Raw genomic sequence first — 19226 nt, 5'->3', positions numbered from 1 at the left:
TCCTGGCACGTAATGGCAAAAAGGTTAGCCATCACTGTCCTAGGGCAACTTCTCTTATGGGTTATAACTCCCCATATTATTTATTTATTTATTTATTTAATCACATTTTTATACTGCCCTATCTCCCGAAGGACTCAGGGCAGTTTACAGCCCGATAAAATACAAATATCATACAAGGTAAAACATTAATTAAAAAACTTATTTAAACAGGCCAGAAATTTAAAATTACAAATTAAAAATGCTAAAACCCCATTACCTAAAAATTAATAACTAACCCCAGTTAAAATTAAGTAAAACTTTTAATCCAGTCCCGCTTGGATAAATAAATGCGTTTGATATGAGAGGCTTTATGGTAGATAAGTCACCATATATCACTCTATAGGGCAGTAAAATAGCTTAATAATAATGGAAAAACAACTGCAATCTTCCTTTGGGGGAGACTATAAGGTAAGCATGATGATTGATAAAATTGCTGCTTTGGATGTCTATCTTGTTTTTCCCCCTAAGAAAACAATGACTGAAAGTGGCTAATAAAATGAAAAACGGACAATCCTAAGAATCTAAAATTAAAACAAAATCCCCAGGCTAAAAGCAGCATTTGAAACAGAAATTTAAATGAGCCAAAAGTAAAAATAAAACTAAGCAACACAAAGCAATCACAAGTCTGCTTTTAAAAAGAAATGGTTTTGGTTTCCAGCTGAGCACATACACAGAGAGAGTCAACATACCCTCTAGAGGTGGGAATTCTATATATAGGCTGTGTTCAAGCATGCTCAATTCTGGAAACAGTGGTACCTCTAAGAAATATGCAATGGTTGTTCAGATTTACAGGGAGATCTTGACAACAAAATTTTAAAATCAGATGGATGGCGGAATACTCTTCAACTTGCAAAGAAAAAATTAGATTCGAGTTTAAAATATGCAAATCATTTAAACAACAGGGACTGTAACTCTTCCTTCTGTATTCTACTCTGTCTGCATCTTTGTTTCAATATTCAGAATTCCTTTGAAATCGTGTAGAATGGAGGAATATGGAACTGTGATAGGAATGATATAATTCAGGAGGGAGGGTGGTTTGCCGAAACTGAAATGATTTTTTTATATGAGAGTATTTGTGCATCTAGGTTGTAATAGTTGTGTGTCTTTAAAGGTTTTTGAGGCAAGGCAGTTTAAAGTGTCAGAGGAAAACAAGACAAGGTAAAGTGACTGTAAGAATAAGAATGATCGAAGGTGGAGATGTAAGGGTTGAGTAGGACTGAAGCCAAGAAAGATAAAAACTGTGCACAAAAGAAAGATAAGTAGAAGCTGTACTTTTAAGGATCACAAGAAAATTACCCAGAAGTAAGTAAGTGTACTGTATATAGGAGAATTCTAGGCTGATAATATTTTATAAGGTTGTCAAAAAATGGCTCTAGGTGAGGTAAGTAGCCAGCTGCAAATAGTCCTGGTCAGGAAGGATGGCATTTATAGAGCTATAACATGTCAATAAGTTAAGGTTCAAAAATGTATTTTTTATTGATTTGGAAAACATTTTCCTTCTATTTTTAAGGCTAAGTTATAAAAATGACATAACTTTGGAGGCTTTAAAATGAGATCCACCCAGTGGTGGGATTCAGCCAGTTCGCACCACTTCGGGAGAACCGGTTGTTAACTTTCTGAGCAGTTTGGCAAACTGGTTGTTGGAAGAAATCATTAGGACAGAGAACCGGTTGTTTAAATTACTTGAATCCCACCACTGGATCCACTCACTTACAAATTGTCAGTTAGATTCCTACTGATGCTGTTAAGTTCGGGAAGTAACGAGGCTGGAGACCAGGGTAGTGACAACAGCTCTTTAATATAGGGTGAACCCAGCAACCTGGCTGGGGAAAAACCTCTCCTTATATACTGTTTAACCGGCGGCTTCAACCAATCAGCAACGTGCTTGTTTCCCGCCAAAACATTTAAAGATACATAACACTCCTCCCCTCCCAGAAAACACTTTACCTATTATTTACATATTATTTACATGTTATTTTTCGACGTAGTCACGCAAATAACCTGGGCGTCTCCTGATTCTTTCGGACCTGCGCGGTTCAGTCTTTGGGAGTGGGTTGAGTTGGTCGAAGGGGCTGTTTGCTCCTCCCAGCTCTTTTGCTAGGCCATCCGGCCCTGGATTACTTGCAGACTCTTTTTCTAGGCCCTCCGGCCTTGGATTACTTGCAGAGTTGTCCCTGCTGTTTCCAAGGGGAACCTGATGGCGTCGCTGGACCTCCTGGGACTCAGCTAAGTCTTGCGCCTCCCGGGTCATTGTCAGCTGTGGGTTCAAAGAATGTGGGGTCATGGTCTGTTTCATTTAGCTCGGATTGTTCGCTATTCGCTTTCTTATTTGATCTATGTGGCGCCTCCATACTCGGTTGTCTTGTAACTCAACTAAGTATGACTTTGGACCGTTGCTTTTATGATTTGCCCTGCCAGCCAACTTGGGCCGTCCCCATAGTTGCGGGCCCACACCGGTCGCCTATGCCCATTTCTCTAGTTTTTCCAGTTCCCCTTGTAACCCTCTGGTGTGTAGTGGGATTTAAGCGGTCAGTGGGCACCGGAGCTTCCATCCCATCAATAATTCGGCTGGGCTTCTGCCTGTTGCAGTGCTGGGGTTCTATGCTGAACGGCCAGAAAGAAATCTATCTTTGTTTGCCAGTCGCCTGGCTTGAGCCTGGACAATGCCTCTTTAGCGCCCGGACGGAACGCTCTGCAAAACCATTCGGCGCAGGGTGGAAAGGTGCAGTGAGGGCATGTCGGATGCCTTCCTCTGCCAGGTACTCTTCAAACTGGGCTGCCGTGAATTGGGGCCCATTGTCGGACACCAGAGTGTCCGGCAACCCGTGAGTTGCGAATAGGTGGCGCAGGGTTGCGATTACTGCTTCGGCTGTGGTGGGCTTCATAAGGATGATCTCTAACCATTTGGGAAATGCGTCCACCACCACTAGGAACGTTTGGCCGTGAAAGGGGCCAGCAAAGTCAATGTGGATTCTTGACCAAGGCCCTTGGGGCTTTTCCCATTCTCTGACTGGGGCTGTTGGGGGTAGCGGTCTGGACTCTTGGCAAGCTTGGCATTTCCCTACCCTCTCAGCAATCTCTGCGTCCATGAGTGGCCACCATACATAGCTTCTAGCTAACCCCTTCATCCTTACGATGCCTGGGTGACCCTCGTGGAGGAGGTCCAATACCTTGCCCTTAACTTAACAGGAATTATTACGATCACCCCATAACAGGCACCCCTTGAGCCGAGAGCTCATCACGTTTCTTAACAAATTCTTTGAACCGTTCGCCCGGCGCAGCGGCCACCCTCTCTGTACCCAACCGGTACAGTCCTTAACACAATGTCCCGGTATGATGCCCGAGCCACTTCCTTTGATGTGACTGGGCCAGAGTCCAACGAGTCAATAAGGAGGATGGGTGTCCCGGGTGGGGTCTTGATCGCCCCTGGCAGTGGGCATCGGCTCAATGCGTCTGCATGCCCCACTTCTTTTCCGGTCGATGCTGCAGCTTGTATGAGTGGCGGCTAAAATATAGTCCATCGAGTCAAGCGTGGCGAAAGTGCCACAGGCGTTGGCGATCGCCAGCCAGTAATCCAAGTAACGGTCTGTGGTCAGTCACGATTTCAAAATTCCGCCCAAAGACATACTCATGGAATTTTTGACCCCTGATACAATGGCTAATGCTTCTTTGTCTAATTGGCTGTAGTTCCTCTCTGGGAGGACATCGTTCTAGAGTAGAGCTATAGGGGCTTCTGTGCCGTTTGGAAGTCTATGGCTGAGTACAGCCCCACCCCATAAGGGACGCCATAAACCAGCACTAGGGGTAGTGAGTCGTGATATTGGATGAGCAGGCTATCACTTGAGAGCAGGTTCTTTACTGCTTCAAAAGCCCTATTTTCTGACTTTCCCCAAGACCAAACAGTATTTTTCCCTAAGAGCCTATGCAGCGGTTCCATAGCAGTTGCTTTGTTCTTTAAAAAGACCGTAAAATTAACCAATCCAGGAATGCCTGCAGCTCTGCTTTGTTTTTGGGCGCTGGAGCCTTCCTAATTGCCTTAACCTTGCTCTCAGTAGGGTGAATTCCTTTCTTGTCTATCCGGTAGCCCAAGAAATCGACCGATTCGACCCCTATCTGACATTTATTTGTCTTGACTTTTAATCCGGCTGTCCGGAAAATGCTCAAGACCTTTCTTAACGCTCCCCAATTCCTCCATGTTTTCCCTGAAATTAGGACATCATCAGTAGGAACTACCCTGGGAGCCCTTGCAGTAGTCGTTCCATCAGGTTTTGGAACAGCCCTGGTGCCACACTAACCCCAAATTGCAATCGGGTGCACTTGAATGCCCCCTGTGCGTCACAATCGTTTGGGCTTCGCTGTGCGGGCGTCTACTGGCAGTTGTTGGTAGGCTTGGGCCAAGTCTAACTTTGCAAAGACTTGCCCTTGCCCCAAAGAGTGCAATAAGTGTTGCACCACGGAACCGGGTAAGCGCTTTTCTGTAAGGCTTTGTTAAGCGTCGCCTTGTAGTCAGCGCAAATTCTAATTGACCCGTCCGATTTGATGGGGTGACGATTGGCGTCTCCCACTTTGCGTGATCGACTGGCACCAAAATCCCTGATTTATGAGCTTGTCCAGCTCCTTATCAATTTTGGTTTTAGGGCAAAGGACTCTCCTCGCCTTAAGCCTAATGGGGCTACCTGGGGTCTAAGTTGAAGGAAATAGGGGTCCCCTTGTACTTGCCCAGGCAGTCCTTGAAGACATCTTGAACTCGTTAAAGAGAATGTCTTTCAAATTGCAGTCACTTCTGTAGATGCCAGTCACTCCCATGCCCAGGGCACGAAACCAGTCTAGTCCCAACAGACTGGGCAGAGTTCCTTCGGCGATCGTGATGGGCAGGGTCTTTTTGTGAGGCCGTACTCGACTCGGACGGAGGTGGTCCCTCGAACAGGATGCGATTCCCTGGTAGTCGTGCACTCAGCCGTTGTGCTTGCAGATGGCGCTTAGCGACGGACGGCAGTGACTTCGCCAGAGTGTCCCAGGACATGATGGTGATCGCTGATCCGTGTCCACTTCAAGCCTGCACCGTACTCCCTCGATCTTGGGCTTTGTGAAAATCTTCTTTTCCACTTTGGTTGGTGCGGCCTATAATGACAGTCGTTTGGTTAGACTTGGCGCCTTTCTTGTTTGAACCAATCGCGGGCCGCCTTTCCGGTTCCAGCGTTTTGATTCGATTTGAATTTTCGGCGGGAAGGTTGGGCGCTCTGCAACCCTGAGCTAAGTGTCCTTTCTTCCCACACCGCCGGCATGTTGCATCTTTAAACCTACAGCGTTGGCGCTGATGCTGCCCTCAGCTTCCTTTTCGTCACGGTCCTCAGTGTCGCGTTTCTCGGTCCGGCAGACCCTTCCTCATCCTCGCCCTCACCTTGATTCGGACTGAATCTCCTCCTGGTGTACTGGCGTTGGCTGCGCTCGCCTTGGATTGAAGAGGCTTTGCAGGGTCTCTGCTGCTTTAGTAGACATTTCGTGTGCTCTGGCCTCGCCCAGAGCGGTGGCTAAGTCAGGTTGCTCCTGGCTAGCAGTCGTCGCCGTGGCGGATGTCCTTGACCCCTCGGATGAGTTGCTCGAGAAGCACTTCGTCTAAGTCTCGGTATCCGCAGTCCTTGGGCGCTCTTCTTAAGCGGCCATGTAGTCACCGATGGACTCGCCCTCCATCTGTCTCGTTCTCCAATTCAAACCGCTGCGTATTTGGGCGGGCGTCGGTGCGAAATGGTTCTTCAGCAAAGTCTGCAGAGTCGGCCACGATACCGATTGTATCGGCGTTGGCTCTGCCAGAGCTTCCGCAATCTCGCTTACCTCCGGCCCGCAATGGCTTAGGAAGTAAGGCCGTTTGCGGTTATCAGGATCCTGTAGTTCGTTGGCTTCTAAGCTTTCGAAACGGGTCATATATGTTCCCCATTTCTCCTTGCCCGGGTTGTACGGTGCGGGTGGCGTGTTTGCCATTTCCGCGTTTCTGCCCTGAGTTTGCTGGGTTCGGAACTAGCGTGCTTCAGCTCGGCTCTGGTTCTCCTCAGCCACGAGATCCCATCCTCGTCGCCAATGTTAAGTTCGGGAAGTAACGAGGCTGGAGACCAGGGTAGTGACAACAGCTCTTTAATATAGGGTGAACCCAGCAACAGGCTGGGGGAAAAACCTCTCCTTTTATACAGTTCTGCTGGAGGCTTCGTCCAATCAGCAACGTGCTGATTTCCCGCTCAAATATTTAAAGGCACAACTGTTAATACATAACACTGGTTGTTGGAAGAAATCATTAGGACAGAGAACCGGTTGTTTAAATTACTTGAATCCCACCACTGGATCCACTCACTTACAAATTGTCAGTTAGATTCCTACTGATGCTGTTAAGTTCGGGAAGTAACGAGGCTGGAGACCAGGGTAGTGACAACAGCTCTTTAATATAGGGTGAACCCAGCAACCTGGCTGGGGAAAAACCTCTCCTTATATACTGTTTAACCGGCGGCTTCAACCAATCAGCAACGTGCTTGTTTCCCGCCAAAACATTTAAAGATACATAACACTCCTCCCCTCCCAGAAAACACTTTACCTATTATTTACATATTATTTACATGTTATTTTTCGACGTAGTCACGCAAATAACCTGGGCGTCTCCTGATTCTTTCGGACCTGCGCGGTTCAGTCTTTGGGAGTGGGTTGAGCTGGTCGGAGGGGCTGTTTGCTCCTCCCAGCTCTTTTGCTAGGCCATCCGGCCCTGGATTACTTGCAGACTCTTTTTCTAGGCCCTCCGGCCTTGGATTACTTGCAGAGTTGTCCCTGCTGTTTCCAAGGGGAACCTGATGGCGTCGCTGGACCTCCTGGGACTCAGCTAAGTCTTGCGCCTCTCCCGGGTTACGGTCAGCTGTGGGTTCAAAGAATGTGGGGTCATGGTCTGTTTCATTTAGCTCGGATTGTTCGGCTATTCGTTTTCTTATTTGATCTATGTGGCGCCTCCATACTCGGTTGTCTTGTAACTCAACTAAGTATGACTTTGGACCGGTTGCTTTTATGATTTGCCCTGCCAGCCAACTTGGGCCGTCCCCATAGTTGCGGGCCCACACTCGGTCGCCTATGCCCATTTCTCTAGTTTTTTCCAGTTCCCCCTTGTAACCCTCTGGTGTGTAGTGGGGATTTAAACGGTCGAGTGGGCACCGGAGCTTCCATCCCATCAATAATTCGGCTGGGCTTCTGCCTGTTGCAGTGCTGGGGGTTCTATGCTGAACGGCCAGAAAGAAATCTATCTTTGTTTGCCAGTCGCCTGGCTTGAGTCTGGACAATGCCTCTTTAGCGCTCCGGACGGAACGCTCTGCAAGGCCATTCGACGCAGGGTGGAAAGGCGCAGAGAGGGCATGTCGGATGCCCTCATCTGCCAAGTATTCCTCAAACTGGGTTGCCGTGAATTGCGGGCCGTTATCGGATACTAGCGTGTCGGGCAGCCCGTGGGTTGCGAACAGGTGCCGTAGGGCTGTGATTACCGCCTCGGCTGTCATGGATCTCATGAGGATGATTTCCAGCCATTTAGAGAAGGCGTCGACTACCACTAGGAAGGTTTGGCCGTGGAAGGGGCCAGCAAAATCAATGTGGATTCTCGACCAGGGCCCTTGGGGTTTTTCCCATTCCCTGACTGGGGCTGTTGGGGGTAGTGGTCTGGATTCCTGACAGGCCAGGCATTTCCCTACCTTCTCAGCAATTTCTGAGTCCATTAGGGGCCACCACACATAGCTTCTCGCTAGCCCCTTCATCCTTACGATCCCTGGGTGACCCTCGTGGAGAAGGTCCAAGACCTTTTCCCTCAATTTCTCCGGGATCACCACTCGATCTCCCCATAGCAGGCACCCCCCTTGAGCCGACAGTTCCCCACGTTTTTTTACAAATTCCTTAAAACGCTCGCCCGGCGCAGCGGGCCACCCTCTTTGTACCCAACCGAGTACAGTCCTCAAAATAATGTCCCGGTATGATGCCCGAGCCACCTCCTTAGATGTGATTGGGCCAGAGTCCAAAGAGTCAATTAGCAGGATGGGCGTCCCCGGAGTGGGGTCTTCGATCGCCCCTGGTAGTGGGCATCTGCTTAAAGCGTCCGCATGCCCCACTTCTTTTCCGGGTCGATGCTGCAGCTTGTAGGAATAGGCGGCTAAGAAGATAGTCCATCGGGTCAATCGTGGCGAAAGTGCCACAGGCGTTGGGCGGTCGCCAGCCAGTATCCCTAACAGTGGTCTATGGTCAGTAACAATTTCAAAGTCTCTACCAAAAACGTATTCATGAAACTTTTACCCTGACACAATTGCTAGCGCTTCCTTATCCAACTGGCTATAGTTCCTCTCTGTCGAGGACATCGTTCTGGAGTAGAAGGCTATTGGGGCTTCTGTGCCGTTTGGAAGTCTGTGGCTGAGCACAGCCCCCACCCCGTAAGGGGAGGCATCGCAAACCAGTAATAAAGGCAATGAGCTATGATACTGGATCAGTAGGCTATCGCTCGAGAGTAGGTTTTTTACTGCTTCGAAAGCCCTAGCTTCCGACTTTCCCCAAGACCAAACAGTATTCTTTCCCAGAAGCTTATGCAGCGGCTCAGCAACGGTCGCCTTGTTTTTTAAAAAGACCGCGTAAAAATTCACTAGCCCCAGGAATGCCTGTAGCTCTGTTTTGTTTTTGGGCGCTGGAGCCTTTCTTATTGCCTTGACTTTGCTCTCAGTGGGGTGAATTCCTTTCTTGTCTATTCTGTAGCCCAAGAACTCGACGGATTCTACCCCTATCTGGCATTTGTTCACTTTAACCTTTAGTCCGGCTGACCGGAAAATGCCCAGAACTTTTCTCAAACGCTCCCCCAATTCCTCTAAATTTTCGGCTGATATCAATACATCATCGAAGTAGGGGACTACCCCTGGGAGCCCTTGCAGAAGTCGTTCCATTAAATTTTGGAACAGCCCCGGTGCCACACTCACCCCAAATTGTAATCTGGTACACTTGAAAGCACCTCTGTGAGTTACAATCGTTTGGGCTTCGGCTGTGTTGGCGTCTACGGGCAGTTGTTGATAGGCTTGAGCCAAGTCTAACTTTGCAAAGACTTGCCCTTGCCCCAACGAGTGCAGCAAGTGTTGCACCACGGAACCGGTAAGCGCTTTTCTGTAAGGCTTTGTTTAACGCCGCCTTGTAGTCAGCGCAGATTCTAACTGACCCATCTGGTTTGACTGGGGTGACGATTGGTGTCTCCCACTTTGCGTGATCGACTGGCACCAGAATCCCCTGAATTATGAGCTTATCTATCTCCTTGTCAATCTTAGGTTTCAGGGCAAAAGGGACTCTCCTTGCCTTTAACCTAATGGGGCTACCTGGGGTCTAAGTTGAAGGAAATAGGGGTCCCCTTGTACTTGCCCAGGCAGTCCTTGAAGACATCTTGAACTCGTTCATGAGTATGTCTTTAGGTTACAGTCACTTCTGTAGATGCCAGTCACTCCCATGCCCAATGCACGGAACCAGTCTAGTCCCAACAAACTAGGCAGGGTCCCTTCGACGATCGTGATGGGCAGGGTCTTCTTGTGTGGTCCGTGCTCGACTCGGACAGAGGTGGTCCTCGAACAGGGATGCGATTCCCTTGGTAGTCGTGGACTCGTAGCCGTTGTGTTTGCAGGTGGCGCTGCGACTGATGGCAACGCTTTCGCCAAAGTGTCCCAGGACATGATGGTGATCGCTGACCCGGTGTCCACTTCTAGTCGGCACGGCACTCCTTCTATTTTGGCTTGGTGAAGATCTTCTTCTCCACCGGGTTGTGGCGCGCCTATGATCACCGTCGTTTGATTGAGTTCGCGCCTTTTTGTTTGAGCCAATCACGGTCGCCTTGTTTTTAAAAGACCGTAAAAATTCACTAGCCCCAGGAATGCCTGTAGCTCTGTTTTGTTTTTGGGCGCTGGAGCCTTTCTTATTGCCTTGACTTTGCTCTCAGTGGGGTGAATTCCTTTCTTGTCTATTCTGTAGCCCAAGAACTCGACGGATTCTACCCCTATCTGGCATTTGTTCACTTTAACCTTTAGTCCGGCTGACCGGAAAATGCCCAGAACTTTTCTCAAACGCTCCCCCAATTCCCCTAAATTTTCGCTGATATCAATACATCATCGAAGTAGGGGACTACCCCTGGGAGCCCTTGCAGAAGTCGTTCCATTAAATTTTGGAACAGCCCCGGTGCCACACTCACCCCAAATTGTAATCTGGTACACTTGAAAGCACCTCTGTGAGTTACAATCGTTTGGGCTTCGGCTGTGTTGGCGTCTACGGGCAGTTGTTGATAGGCTTGAGCCAAGTCTAACTTTGCAAAGACTTGCCCTTGCCCCAACGAGTGCAGCAAGTGTTGCACCACGGGAACCGGGTAAGCGCTTTTCTGTAAGGCTTTGTTTAACGTCGCCTTGTAGTCAGCGCAGATTCTAACTGACCCATCTGGTTTGACTGGGGTGACGATTGGTGTCTCCCACTTTGCGTGATCGACTGGCACCAGAATCCCCTGATTTATGAGCTTATCTATCTCCTTGTCAATCTTAGGTTTCAGGGCAAAAGGGACTCTCCTTGCCTTTAACCTAATGGGGGCTACCTGGGGGTCTAAGTTGAAGGAAATAGGGGTCCCCTTGTACTTGCCCAGGCAGTCCTTGAAGACATCTTCGAACTCGTTCATGAGTATGTCTTTTAGGTTACAGTCACTTCTGTAGATGCCAGTCACTCCCATGCCCAATGCACGGAACCAGTCTAGTCCCAACAAACTAGGCAGGGTCCCTTCGACGATCGTGATGGGCAGGGTCTTCTTGTGTGGTCCGTACTCGACTCGGACAGAGGTGGTCCCTCGAACAGGGATGCGATTCCCTTGGTAGTCGTGGACTCGTAGCCGTTGTGTTTGCAGGTGGCGCTTTGCGACTGATGGCAACGCTTTCGCCAAAGTGTCCCAGGACATGATGGTGACTGCTGACCCGGTGTCCACTTCTAGTCGGCACGGCACTCCTTCTATTTTTGGCTTGGTGAAGATCTTCTTCTCCACCCGGGTTGTGGCGCGGCCTATGATCACCGTCGTTTGATTTGAGTTCGCGCCTTTTTTGTTTGAGCCACTCACGGGTCGCCTTGCCGATCCCGCGCTCTGATTGGCCGATTTGAATTTTCGGCGGGAAGGTTGGGGAGCTCGACAGACTTGAGCTAGGTGCCCCTTCTTCTCACACCGCCGACATGTAGCGTCCTTGAACTTGCAGTGTTGGCGCTGGTGTTGACCTCCGCAACTTCCGCATTCGTCCCGGTCTTCTTTGCCGCGTTTCTCGGTTCGACAAACCCCTTCCTCATCCTCACCGTCGGATTCGGTCTGGATCTCTTCTTGGTGCACCGGGGTTGATTTTGTGCTCGCCTTCGGTGTGAGTGGCTGTTGCAGGGTCTCCGCCGCTTGGGTGGACATTTCATGCGCTCTGGCTTCGTCCAGGGCGTTTGCCAGCGTTAGATTGCTTTTCGATAGCAGTCGCCTCCGCAAACGCATGTCTCTGACCCCACGGATGAGTTGCTCCAGCAGCGCCTCGTCTAGGTCTCGGTACCCACAGTCTTTGGAGGCTTTCCGCAGGGCGGCCATGTAGTCGCCGATGGTTTCGCCCTCTCGCTGTCGGCGCTCTCCAAATTCAAAACGCCGCACGTATTTGGACGGCGTTGGCGCGAAATGGTTTTTTAGCAGGGTTTGCAGAGTTTGCCACGATACCGATTGTACCGGCGTTGGCTCTGCCAGGGCTTCCGCGATGTCGATGACCTCGGGACCGCAGTGGCTCAAGAAGTATGCCCTTTTGCGGTTGTCTGGAACTCCTTGCAGTTCGTTTGCTTCTAGGAAGCTTTCGAAACGGGTCATGTACGTTCCCCATTTCTCTCTGGCTGGGTCAAACGGCGCGGGCGGAGTGTAACTGGCCATCTCCGCGTTTCTGCCCTGGGTTTGCTGGGTTTGGTTCTTCCGTGCTTCAGCTCGGTTCTGGTGCTCCTTAGCCTCGAGATCCCACCTTCGTCGCCAGTGTTAAGTTCGGGAAGTAACGAGGCTGGAGACCAGGGTAGTGACAACAGCTCTTTAATATAGGGTGAACCCAGCAACCTGGCTGGGGAAAAACCTCTCCTTATATACTGTTTAACCGGCGGCTTCAACCAATCAGCAACGTGCTTGTTTCCCGCCAAAACATTTAAAGATACATAACAGATGCTCAAGAAGCCATGGCAATGAATTGGGATATGGAACCTAGGTTGTTATCCATGCAAAAATCAGAAGCAAACTGAGACTCAATAGCAAGAAAAAACTAAGAGTAAAAATTGGAATACTGCCCACAGCCCAGCTAACCAAACTTTTTACATGAGCATAGTTCAGATTATACTAATTAGAAGAAACCAGTTGCTCATGTTCCTCATAATATCTCTGGATAGAGTCCGCTTTAACTTCAAGTACTGTATTTTCAATGTTGAAACCACTGACAACGTGTGTATTGAAGCATGCACAATAACAGAATTGCTTCTTATAATATGCTAGAACATTCTCTTCCCCCGCCCCCACACACACACACAAAAACCCAAAGGCAAAAATAAAAAATTGACAATATCTTGAATTTGTGGATGAAAGATAGAAAATGATTTCTCATGCAGTACTATAAATATCTAAAACAGAAAATAGATGGTAGCCAAATATAACATTGAATATAGCAATAGCACTTAGACTCATATACCTCTTCACAGTGCTTTTACAGCCCTGTCCAAGAAGTTTATAGAGTCAGCATATTGCCCCCAACAATCTGGGTCCTCATTTTACCAACCTCAGAAGGATGGAAGGCTGAGTCAATCTTGAGCCGGTGAGGATCGAACTCCTGGCAGTGAGCTGAATTAGCCTGAAATACTGCCTTCAGCACCATCACAGCTCCTGGTGCTAAGGTCTGTTCTTTCCATCTGTTTGGAATTGGCATTGGTGAGGACGCATCAGATGAAGAACATTTCACAAACAATTTTGCTTTCTTTCAGTAGCTGTTTAAGTACCAGGTCAAAAAGCAAGTGGGGAAAAAATAAGCTTAACTAAATATTATTATTTAATTTCCTCTCAGCCCACTTCATTGAGTTACACTGATCTCCCATCTTTAAGAAACATTGATTTTTAAGCTTGAAATTAATCACTTCTTCCTGCAATGCACCTCCCTTTTTTAAAAAAAGCCAAATGAAAAGTTAATTAAGTTAATCATGTTGAATGAACTCAGTAAGTTGACCTCCCTGCTCTCTATCCAAACCAAACAATTTCATTCCACCTTCAGATTAAATTGATTTCTCACTAGAACAAGAGCTGGGAAATAGTTTAACTCTATGACTGTGAAACTAGAACATTTGCTTAAAAGATATTAAAGCATTATGGAGGTCAAAAAGCATAGCTAAAAACAGAGGACAGAGTCATACCCCATAATAAAACACCCCTTTAGTTGGCAGTGGGAAAGGAGACTATAAAGTAATGAGGTTCAAAAACTTGTTAGGGAGCAAAATATTCCAATCAGACAGAGATAGAAAGAGACCAGGGTTTTTGTTCTGATCAGGAATGGAATAAAGACTGGGTTCATCTATTTGGGTGGCTGAATTTGTAAATGTCAAATGGTCTATGCCTTTTTTCACAAAAGGAACAAAATGCTGCTGCTTAAGCAAGTGACACAGCTCAACAATCAATGAACTTGACAATTTTGGTTTCTCTTTAGAATGCCCAGTGAAAGGTAGCATGAAAAGAATTTCGGTTTTCCAAATCCCTTGAATTCACCTACTCCTTGGAGGTTGCGAAGTACGAGCTAAGTGCGTTGGGGTATACATGCCCCCTATCCATCAATTCTTGACTAGTAACCCACAAGGAATATAGGTTTATATCAGTCTGTTGCAAGAGATTAACCTTCTGTTAACTTCCAAAATCTGGGGAAATACTGTACCAAGCAGGCTTGACCAACAAGCTAAGAAAGGTTGGGATATGTTGTAAAATGCTTGGGTAAAAAGCAGGCTACAAAACTATATATATAGAGAGAGAGATCGTGCTCAACTAATAATTGAATAGTCAAGTGGCTATACCTGTTTGACTTCATGAGAAGACAACTACAGAGAAAGGGCACTTAAAAAATAATTTTGCACATAGCAGCCTAACACATAATAGACACAGGAAACACACAATTTTATGCACATTACTTTTTTTTTCCTGCCTAGAGCTCTCATAGCTACTTCTGTAAAGACTACAGAAACTGCCCTTCACCCCCAATTCTTACCAACAAATGGAGTATCAAGGTGAAATATTTGTTGTCAAGTCCAAGTCAGGGGTCTCCAACCTTGGCAACTTTAAGACTTGTGGACTTCAACTCCCAGAATTCCTCAGCCAGCTGGGAGTTTGTTGTTTTTTTTTGTTTTTTTATTTACATTTATATCCCGCCCTTCTCCGAAGACTCAGACTTACAGTGTATAAGGCAATAGTCTCATTCTATTTGTATATTTACAAAGTCAACTTGCCCCCAACAATCTGGGTCCTCATTTTACCAACCTCAGAAGGATGGAAGGCTGAGTCAATCTTGAGCCGGTGAGGATCGAACTCCTGGCAGTGAGCTGAATTAGCCTGAAATACTGCCTTCAGCACCATCACAGCTCCTGGTGCTAAGGTCTGTTCTTTCCATCTGTTTGGAATTGGCATTGGTGAGGACGCATCAGATGAAGAACATTCCCCAAAGGAGGACTTTCTTCTGACACGTAGCCACCTTAACAAAAACAAAGTGAAACAAAACACTAAAGCTGTTTCTATGTCATGCTGAAGGAAAAATCTTAGGTAACAAGAGTTCACACAGTGTCATTCCTCACATGTTACTCAAATTTCAGACTCACAATATTATGTGATCTAAAAATGGCCACCATCTTGGCTACCTTTAATCTAAATTCTAGACCTTCAATTTGTTGTCCATTTTAAAGTACTGCAATATGACAGTTATTCTGATAGTAAATCTGAAACTTTGGGTAAAGCATTGCATATGTGATTTTTTAAAAATGATTCCACTTGGGCTCATTGTGCCCAATTTTTCCCTTTAGCCTAAGCAAATAAATATTTTGAATTATGGTGCTAACTGAGGCAGAGGGGTACATTTTTCTTTACCTCTCCTTTTCTTCCCTGAAGAAATGCAAATAATCTGCTTTATTAGTGCAAGTGTGCCAAAAATAAGTGGAAGTGTCTACTACAATTTTTTTGTAGCTTTGATTGATCTTTTAATATGGCAGGCTTGTGGGGAGGTTGTGCAGTCAGCTAAATGCAATTAATAAAAATGAATTGGTCACAACTTAGTCTGTCTTGTGATCTTCTTTTGCTTTCTATTTGTGGAGCTGGCAGGAATTCATCAGCAAATTCTAAATCCCATTTGAGGAAATAGAAAGAGTGCAATCTGGATGCTTCATATCTGGGTCCATTTAATGAACTGTAAGAATTCTACACAGATGTCTTGCTCAGTTACAACTAAAAGCCAGAGATGATTGATCTTCATTTAGAAAACTGGTGGCTGCCATCTCACTTTAAATATACAAAAAAAGGAATGGAAAAAGACAGGCTAAATACATCTTAGCAAGTGTATTAAGTGTATTAAAACCTTTGCAAAATTGGTTCAAAAAGAAGAAATAAAACAAGCTGAATTTGATGGTTAACCTAGTGAATTATAAAGCTGCGCATGTTGCTAAGGAACTTGTATTCCTGTAGAGTTTTGTTTATAATTTTCTGTTATCTTTTAGAGCATATCCTGAAGTTTAAGTGGATATTTTTAACAGCAACTGTATACTCAGCAACTGCCACTCTATCTATTAGGCGCTCCTCTTGGAAACATAAATTGAAACCGCACAACCAGATATCATAAAAATGCCAGGAAAACAACAAACGCTGTACCATGCATTGCCTTTGGAAACTGTGTAATGTTTCAATAGTAATAGTCAGGGACATGTGTCGTGTTGTACAGTGAAAAAGCCAGTTAATCCATTGCAACAGGGACATCTGACCTATCATATTACCAAAACAACAGGTGAGATAACTGCACCACTGACAGAACCAACAAGGATTTGCTGCACAAGTTTCCTCATGCATTTATGATAGCACATATTTCACAAACAATTTTGCTTTCTTTCAGTAGCTGTTTAAGAACCAGGTCAAAAAGCAAGTGGGGGAAAAATAAGCTTAACTAAATATTATTATTTAATTTCCTCTCAGCCCACTTCATTGAGTTACACTGATCTCCCATCTTTAAGAAACATTGATTTTTAAGCTTGAAATTAATCACTTCTTCCTGCAATGCACCTCCCTTTTTTAAAAAAAGCCAAATGAAAAGTTAATTAAGTTAATCATGTTGAATGAACTCAGTAAGTTGACCTCCCTGCTCTCTATCCAAACCAAACAATTTCATTCCACCTTCAGATTAAATTGATTTCTCACTAGAACAAGAGCTGGGAAATAGTTTAACTCTATGACTGTGAAACTAGAACATTTGTTTAAAAGATATTAAAGCATTATGGAGGTCAAAAAGCATAGCTAAAAACAGAGGACAGAGTCATACCCCATAATAAAACACCCCTTTAGTTGGCAGTGGGAAAGGAGACTATAAAGTAATGAGGTTCAAAATCTTGTTAGGGAGCAAAATATTCCAATCAGACAGAGATAGAAAGAGACCAGGGTTTTTGTTCTGATCAGGAATGGAATAAAGACTGGGTTCATCTATTCGGGTGGCTGAATTTGTAAATGTCAAATGGTCTATGCCTTTTTTCACAAAAGGAACAAAATGCTGCTGCTTAAGCAAGTGACACAGCTCAACAATCAATGAACTTGACAATTTTGGTTTCTCTTTAGAATGCCCAGTGAAAGGTAGCATGAAAAGAATTTCGGTTTTCCAAATCCCTTGAATTCACCTACTCCTTGGAGGTTGCGAAGTACGAGCTAAGTGCGTTGGGGTATACATGCCCCCTATCCATCAATTCTTGACTAGTAACCCGCAAGGAATATAGGTTTATATCAGTCTGTTGCAAGAGATTAACCTTCTGTTAACTTCCAAAATCTGGGGAAATACTGTACCAAGCAGGCTTGACCAACAAGCTAAGAAAGGTTGGGATATGTTGTAAAATGCTTGGGTAAAAAGCAGGCTACAAAACTATATATATATAGAGAGAGATCGTGCTCAACTAATAATTGAATAGTCAAGTGGCTATACCTGTTTGACTTCATGAGAAGACAACTACAGAGAAAGGGCACTTAAAAAATAATTTTGCACATAGCAGCCTAACACATAATAGACACAGGAAACACACAATTTTATGCACATTACTTTTTTTTTCCTGCCTAGAGCTCTCATAGCTACTTCTGTAAAGACTACAGAAACTGCCCTTCACCCCCAATTCTTACCAACAAATGGAGTATCAAGGTGAAATATTTGTTGTCAAGTCCAAGTCAGGGGTCTCCAACCTTGGCAACTTTAAGACTTGTGGACTTCAACTCCCAGAATTCCTCAGCCAGCTGGGAGTTTGTTGTTTTTTTTTTGTTTTGTTTTTTTATTTACATTTATATCCCGCCCTTCTCCGAAGACTCAAGGCGGCTTACAGTGTATAAGGCAATAGTCTCATTCTATTTGTATATTTACAAAGTCAACTTATTGCCCCCCCAACAATCTGGGTCCTCATTTTACCTACCTTATAAAGGATGGAAGGCTGAGTCAACCTCGGGCCGGGCTTTAACCTGCAGTAATTGCAGGCTGCTGTGTTCTAATAACAGGCTTCTAACAGCCTGAGCTATCACAGCCCATCCACAAGTCTTAAAGTTGCCAAGGTTGGAGACCCCTGGTCCAAGTAGTCCTCAAGTGATGACCACAATTGAGGCCAGAATTTCAGTTGCTAAGCAAAGCAGTTGTTAAGTGAAACACCCAATTTTGTGGCCTTTTTTTATCATGATTGCTAAGTGAATCGCTGAAAGTAAGTGAATCGTGTGAACATTAAGCAAATCCAGCTTCTCCATTGAGCTTGCTTTTCGGAAGTCAGAGGGGAAGATAGTAAATAGCAATCACATGATTCCGGGATGCTGCAACCACTGTAAATACATGTTAGTTGTCATGTGCCCAAATTTGGATCACATGATCTCGGAGACTACTGCAACATTTCAAGAGGCATCAGCACTTTCTGGTTTTTCTTTGAAGATGTTTCACTTCTCATCCAAGAAGCTTCAAAATTTGGGCACATGGCAACTGGTATGTATTTACAGCGGTTGCAGCATACCGGAGTCATAAGTATGAGGAATAGAGATAAAGAAGCTTCTTGGATGAGAAGGGAAACGTCTTCAAAGAAAAACCAGAAAGTCCAGTTGCCTCCTGAAAAAGCCCCTTTGGGACAACCATGACCCGGGTGACTGAGAATCTCCAGAGACATTTAAGTATGAGGAATGGTTATAAGTCACTTTTTGAATGACATTTTAACTTCAAACAGTCACTAAATGAATACTTGTAAATTGAGGACTACCTGTGAACGAAGGGGAAACTCACTACCTGACATAATTATGATAGTACCCACATTTTCCATTTACCAAGCTGGCCATTTAGATGTATTTACATGACACACCCATGTTTAACATAATCTTGGTTCACTAAACCCAGTTTTTTGGATTTGCTTGGTACAATAATCCTATTCAGGCTATCTGTTTATGCACTTAATTCAATCCAGAAGAAACAGTGATCTTCTTCAGACAGGCCCCATCTCTCTGGTATGCTGGAACGGTTGACCTTGCTTGCTATCAGATGCCATTTTAAGGTGGGGGGAGGTTTTGCTGGTATAGGGGGGGGAGGGGGGAAGCGAGCTGGTGGAGATGTCTCGAGAAAAGGGAGGAATCTTCTCACAGGCTTCAAGCAGCTGTCTGGCATGCCTCCATTCAAAACCCAAGAAAGAAAAACCCCAACTTCATGTTTATAGAGAAAGGTACTTTTAGTGAACAAAAGAAAAGCAAGGTCTGAAACAATAGGTGCGAAAATTAGATATTGAAAGCAATCCCAAATCCCTCCCCTCCAATCCACATCTCCCCAAGGTGTCATGTGGGGCTCTTCTTCAGACGGCCCCCATCTCTCTGGCAGGCCAGAACGTTTGACCTTGACAGCTATCAGCTCCTTCCACAGCTGCTTGAA

At 45.6% G+C, this 19226-nt stretch overlaps 2 protein-coding genes across 2 annotated transcripts; both read right to left on the bottom strand.

Moving 5' to 3' along the window:
- Nucleotides 1-10186: 10186 nt before the first annotated feature.
- On the bottom strand, nucleotides 10187-10999 carry LOC131187530 (uncharacterized protein K02A2.6-like; the record flags this gene model as incomplete). The annotated part of the gene is made up of 1 exon (XM_058161911.1): nucleotides 10187-10999. A coding segment is annotated over exon 1 (813 nt), but the record flags the coding sequence as incomplete, so codon positions are not given.
- Nucleotides 11000-11164: 165 nt separating this feature from the next.
- LOC131187528 (uncharacterized) lies at nucleotides 11165-12221 on the bottom strand (the record flags this gene model as incomplete). The annotated part of the gene is made up of 1 exon (XM_058161909.1): nucleotides 11165-12221. A coding segment is annotated over exon 1 (816 nt), but the record flags the coding sequence as incomplete, so codon positions are not given.
- Between the last annotated feature and the right edge of the window lie 7005 nt (nucleotides 12222-19226).

The sequence above is a fragment of the Ahaetulla prasina genome, chromosome 1, assembly GCF_028640845.1.
Source record: "Ahaetulla prasina isolate Xishuangbanna chromosome 1, ASM2864084v1, whole genome shotgun sequence".
In the NCBI taxonomy this organism is placed as follows: domain Eukaryota; kingdom Metazoa; phylum Chordata; class Lepidosauria; order Squamata; family Colubridae; genus Ahaetulla; species Ahaetulla prasina.
Note: the sequence above shows the minus strand (reverse complement) of the source record. Positions and strands in the feature narration are given on the sequence as shown.